Here is a 6,000-nt window from a genome sequence, read left to right as displayed (position 1 = left end):
AGGCAGCCTGGGCATCTCCGGGAGCACAGCTCGTCGCTCCTCACACGGCCGCTGTCGGGCGTCTGGGAGGGGGGCCCGCTGCGGCCTCAGTGCTCCTGGGAGGACGGTCCCGTCCCGGGCGGGTCTGGGACAGAACGTAGTCGTGAGATGACACAATGCTGGAGCTGTTGGAGGGTGAACGTCAGCGGTGTGAGGCTCCGAGAAGCCACACGTCGGAGGCTGTACGAGCCAGACGGCCCTCAGCTAAGGGCGCGTCCCAAGTTGGGCCGCGGTGAAGCCTGGACCCGCGACAAGGAGACGAACTCCTCTGCCTTGGCGCCCAGGCACGCCGAGGCCCTGTCCGAGCGCCTCCCCCGGGGCGGCTTAGGCGGGCACGGCGCTGGGAGGAGGCTCCCGGCCACCCACGCCCCGCCATCTGGCGGAGAACCACGTCGACGACACACGTGGAGGGGACGAGGATGGGAACGTGGGGGGCCCCAGCTAGCACCCCAGGTGCAGGCAAGAGTGAGGACATGTGCTGCTCACGGGGCAGGGTCCATAGGAGCCGCAGGGACACAGAGGAAGCTGATCCAAACCTTGGGGGCCCGGGAGGGGCTGCGAGCCCGGCGCTGCCGCAGGGCCTGGGACGGCCCCCTGGCAGCGGGGGCTCCTTGGAGGACCATCGGAGCCCAGCCTCATTCTCACCCCGGCAACGCGGGAACCAGGCACGGGCAGCAGGTGCCCAGCGGGTGTGGGGGGCCGGTGGCCTCGAGACAGCGAGCAGACGGAAGGTTCTGCGCCTGAGCCTCCATCGTGCTCGGCGGCAAGAGGCCACGTCAGGAGCCCGGGAGTGCGGTCAGCAACGTCATGGCCCCCCTTTCCAGATGGTGCTGCGTCACGTTCCTGGCTCTACCACTGCCCTCCCACTCCGGGGACCGGGTGCGGCCACGCAGGACCCTGGGCGCCGTATGTATAATTTCCCATGAATGTGCAAGGATTTCAAAATAAAAGTGTGTACGCATCTGTTCAAAGTGAGCTCTGCGGCCCTTACTCCTCCTAACACCGGGGCAAAGGGTTGGCAGACGGCCCTGGGCGTGTGGGGCGCGGTTCCTCACAGCAGGACCGCCTCCCAACCCGGTCCCAAAAGCTCTGTCCCCAAACAGGCCCCTTCCGGGAGGGTGCTGTGGGTGGGTGCCTTCTGCCTCCACCACCCTCGACGTCCGCTCAGCACCCACGAAGCCCCTCCAGGAGGCCAGGAGGCCAGCAGGCCCCAGCGCCCTCCGACAGCTGCCCGCTGAGAACCAGCCTCAGCACCGGCACTCGCACCCCGGCCCTCTGCACGGCACCCCGCCTTCTGAGGTGGGGGAGCAGACTCCCCAGGAGCAGGGGTGTGAGCTCACACTCTTCCACACAGGCCGAGGGACCTCGGTGCGCCGTGCCCCACGCCCTGGGAAGCAGGCACCTACCCTGCTCCCCGGGCCTGTGGGGCGTCCGTTCACTGAGGGAAGCGTTAGGGCGAGCAGCCTGTGGACGTGGACATGGACGTGGGCTGCCCGCCCGCAAGGCCATGTGAGGACCAGGGACCCGGGGCCGGATGGAAGCTGGCTCCAGGCGTGGCTGGAAGACACCATCCCACAGATGCTGTGTCCCGACGTGACTGGCCTCAAAGCACAGCAAGGGGCCAAGGCAATGAAACTTGGCCTCACGCCCTTCCCGGGTGCCAACAGCAGATCCCCGTGTGCGAGCATCGGAGACACATCCACAGACCAAACGACCCCTTGCGAGAGGCTCTGGGTCCTGCGAGTGGGCCTCTTTATCCCAGAATCGCTGGTTTCCAGCACGGCCCTGGTCACGCTGCACCCACAGCTGGGACGGGCAGAACAGCGCTTGTCCCCCACGTCCTCCGCTGTCCCCCTCCCTGCCAGCCAGGCCGCCAGTCTCACACGAGGTCAGCTCAGTGGGGTGCTGTCCCTCACTCAACACCTCGTCCCACCGTCTCCCGAATCCCCGAATCTCCCATCCAGCCTCCTGCCCCAAATAGCACTGGATGGCTCCTAACTGAAATGATAGACAAGAACGGTTTTACTTCTAATTACTGAGAACAGGGCGATGCGCAGCTACACCAATAATGACGTCACATGAGCAGCAGCACGTTGCGTTTACGCTTTATTTGTGTAAGGCAGCACTGAAAATACATGAGGCCTTCACGGGCACATTTTCCACAACAAGCAGTAAACCCCAGTCCACACCACCTCCCCAGCAAAGCCAAACAAAGCCAACTTCTCCGTAACAGTCATCTTAAAATCACAAAGGCTGCACTCATTTCTGGCTTTCACGCCCATGACGCGGCCGCAGATGCAAGTCCCTGGCACCCCCGATCCCACCCAGGCCTTGCCCGGGGCCCTCACCGCTGCGCCCCGTGAGCACGCGCTCGTGTTGAGGCGGAGAACGGCCCGGGCAGGGCGCACGCAGGGAAGGTTAAGGCAGCGCAGGATCTAGTCAGTAGCAGAGGGTTAAGAAGCAGCTGATCATGCAAAGGCAGAAGCACGGGAAACCGCACAGAATCTTGCCAGGAAAAAAAAAAACGTTTGCAAAGGAGACAACGTTTACAGACGGAAACATTTCGTTCCGCCTCCTTGTTCACATCTTCTGGCGAGAGTGTGTGTGTAAACACCTCATCTGTTCTTCCCCGCGTGACCCAAACTATGACCCAGACATGGCATTCACCCAACAAAATTCTGTAGGATCCTGTGAATGTGCTAAGAAGAATTAAGGGTCCAAGAAAAAAAAAGATGGGATTTAGCAAAAATTAAACAATATTTGAAGTCAAGTTCAGGCTAGAGATTAAAACTACGATAAATGTAAGGAATGACTTTACATCTAAAGTGATTCACCCCTGGGGCCCCCCCAGGATGTGGCCAGGCCACCCTGCAGCGCTGCTTGGAGGTCTAGCCCGCCCCCCGGTCTGAAGGACGAGCACCCTGGAGGCCGTGACCCGATGCACGATGCCGCTCGGTCACCCTGCCCTTAACTACGTGCTGGCTCCCAGAAATCTACCGCCACGAAGAAAGAAAGTCATTCCGAGAACACACTCCGTTATCTGCCGGCACCCCTCACACCCCTAACGCTAGAAGTATCTCACAAGTTGGTGTCGCGGCTGAGCAGCTGCAAAGAAGGCGCTGGGTCCTTAACCACTCGAGGAGACGCAATCGGATTTAGTGCTGGGAGAAGCGAGGGCAGTCGGGCAGGCTCCACACCCATGCCTCCGCCACCCGCGACCGTCGCTCCCGTCTCCCGCCGCCCCTGCGCTGACTGAGGCGTCCTCCGCATGCCCGTGCTGAGAAGGTGTGGTCTCGGGACAGGGGCAAAGCAGGCGCCGCTAGCTAACACGCACTACCGCACGGAGCCGGCCTGGGCGCCGCCTCGGGCAGCGCGAGCGAGGCTGCAGTCCGTCTAGTGGTTGCCTTTGGTCGACTTCTTCTTCTTGGATTCCTCTCTCTGCTTCTGCTTCTTCCTCTTGCCACCTTCTTTGAATCCTAAGGAAACACGGCTCGTGAAACACTGTGCAGAACAGTGGCTGCTTCCCCACTAAGAGGCAAACATGTTTCCAAATACTCCCCCGTGTTTAAAAAAAGAAAAAAAAAAGACACAATAAAGTCAGGTCTCTTCACTTCTCTCCAGGCCACACCTGAAGCTCAACAAAACCACCGGCTGCCTCATTCCACCGCACAGTGCGGCCTCTGACTGATTCAAAGAGCGCCACAGCCATGCAGGGGGCGGGCGTTCAGCCCACGCTCCCTCTGCTCACCTTCGACAGCCCCACCCGGGGCCCCCACGAGACCCTGCACCCCTGCGCGGCCCCTGCAACCCACAGGGCAGGGCGGACTCCGCCCCGGGGATGGGCTCCCTGCAGCCCTGGCCAGACCGGAGTCCCGTCCGCAGGGGCGAGCCCAGCTGTGGGCTCATTTCCACGGGTTCTGGGCTGTTCATTCCCATTCCTCATCTGAGGATGAGAACCTTCCATTTGCCCTGTGCCGTGGGCTTAACGTGTGCTTGGCTGCAGGTGAATGCACACCACCTCACCCTCTGGAGAGCCCTTCAGTTCTGCAGAAATAACTCAGGACCTTGTGCGCAATCGGTCCAAACGATGTGGTGGAAGAAGAGCAAGCCGGCACACGGGCTGGATGCAGATTTCAGGTAACAAGGCTGTATTTAAACGGCCTGACTGGACAGGACGAGGGACAGAACCAGCCCGATCACTGTGGGACTGGGCCTTAACACCGTCGGGCCCCTGAACCTGCCCGAAGACCATGTGAAAGCACTCTCAGGATTTTAAAGGACGCGGCCACATCCTGGAGCACCCTCTCCCGTCCAGATGGGGCTGACAGTCTGTCGGCAGACGCCACGGGGGCACGACGCTCGTCCTTTGCAGAACCACAATCCCAGGCACGAGGGTCCTCTGTCCTTTAGATGGGGGCCGACAGCCAACACACAAGGAGCCCCCGACACCTGCCCCAGGCTTGGCTCAACCACCTGCTGCCAGGGGGCCGCCTACGAGGGCAGTCTACTCACCCCGTGACAGCACTGAAGGAGACCACACGCGCCTCAGGAACACCAGGCCTCAGAGCTGCTTAGTCCTCCCTCGAGTGACGCGGGAGGCCCTGTGCTCCCCAGTCCTTCTCCGCCTTCCCTGCAGCCCGTGCACCTGGGGTTCCACGCAACCTGCGTGTCCCACCTGGGGCTGTTATACCTGCCAGACACCCAGGGCCGTGTGTGTAGGAAGCTGCATCGGAGTTTTCAACGGGAGGGAGAAGACAAAGGCCTAACCCGCTCGGCAGGGCAAGGCTGAGGGCAGGCAGAGGGCTCACCACAGCTGCAGCCGGTGGCAAATCCAGGGAACGGGCCCCAACGGCCATGATCGAGGGGCGCGGTGGAAGAACAGCCTCTGAGGCATCAAACAGGGAACCAGAGCTAGTCTGGGAACGTGTCGGTGGGCCCGTTACTGGACGTGATTACACGTAGGAGGCACAACGAGGTGACACCAAATGGCCCCATTCGGTCCCAGGTGGGTCCCAGGCCGGCCGTGAGTGGCCAGCAACGGCCAGTGGCTTCGAAGGAACACACAGGGAGTGGGGTTCAGAGGCCTCACGTGCGATTGTCTGGGGGCTCAGCCGACTGTGGGCGTCACTTCTTAGAGGGGAGGACGGCCTCCCCTCCCCGCACCAGACTCAATTACATGTAAAATAACCTGAGAAAAAAAAGAAAAACCTGCTAACCTACTACGGAGGGACAGATCTTTCCCGTCCCTGAGGCCCGGGACGCCGGTCAGAGCAAGGTGACAGAAGTCCCGTCCCCCCTCTACGCTCCCTGTGCCGTCCGAGCAGGCTTTGCTGAGCTGTTGACTTCCAGGCTCGATGATGACAACCGAGCCTGAGGGAGCAGAAGGCCCCAGAGGAGGACGGGCGGCCGTGGGGCCAGCTGCTGAGGCCCCTGACCCTGTCCTGCCTCCGAGACCTGACCTCCGTGGCCACCACTGCAGTCATGAAATCCTAACACCTGACCCAGAAGGGACCCTGGGCACACGCGGGGCAGAGCTGGGCTCGGTACTGCCTGGCCCCAGCCCCTCCCCCAGAGAGCACCTGCTGTCACAGTGCATCTCACTCAAAGTCCCCATTAACATGTCACTTCTACCACAAGGCTCTGTTAGGATGACAACAGAAAAATAACTTGGGACAAACTAAAGGAATTTCAGCACAAATGACAAGATTCTGGGGGTGCGGAGCCGCTGCCCTTGTGACCCAGCTGACGTGTCCCACCCGTGCATCTGGGGCACGTGAGGGACACTGACCAGCCCGAGGCTACAGACCGGGCCTGAGGCCTCCTGGCCCCAGGACCCTGCTCAGGCACTGGCCGCAACCACCCCTCCTGCCGGTTCCTTCAAAGACAGGGGCCAACGGCCAGCAGAGCCGAGCTGCCCGGGGCTCTCCAGTCACTACGGAGGCAAGTTCCCAGAGCTGACCG

At 61.7% G+C, this 6,000-nt stretch overlaps 1 protein-coding gene across 1 annotated transcript in view; it reads right to left on the bottom strand.

Annotated features, from left to right (window-relative positions):
• Window positions 1-2,661: 2,661 nt before the first annotated feature.
• The window catches only part of DNAJB6 (DnaJ heat shock protein family (Hsp40) member B6), a 66,643-nt gene continuing 63,304 nt past the window's right edge, over window positions 2,662-6,000 (bottom strand). The window contains exon 10 of the mRNA XM_021692943.1: window positions 2,662-3,515. Coding sequence (XP_021548618.1) covers window positions 3,433-3,515 — 83 coding nt within the window. The 3' untranslated portion in view covers window positions 2,662-3,432. The remainder of the gene's footprint in view (window positions 3,516-6,000) is intronic.

The sequence above is a fragment of the Neomonachus schauinslandi genome, chromosome 12 (assembly GCF_002201575.2).
Source record: "Neomonachus schauinslandi chromosome 12, ASM220157v2, whole genome shotgun sequence".
Lineage (NCBI taxonomy): Eukaryota > Metazoa > Chordata > Mammalia > Carnivora > Phocidae > Neomonachus > Neomonachus schauinslandi.
This window is presented reverse-complemented; position numbering and strand designations above follow the sequence as displayed.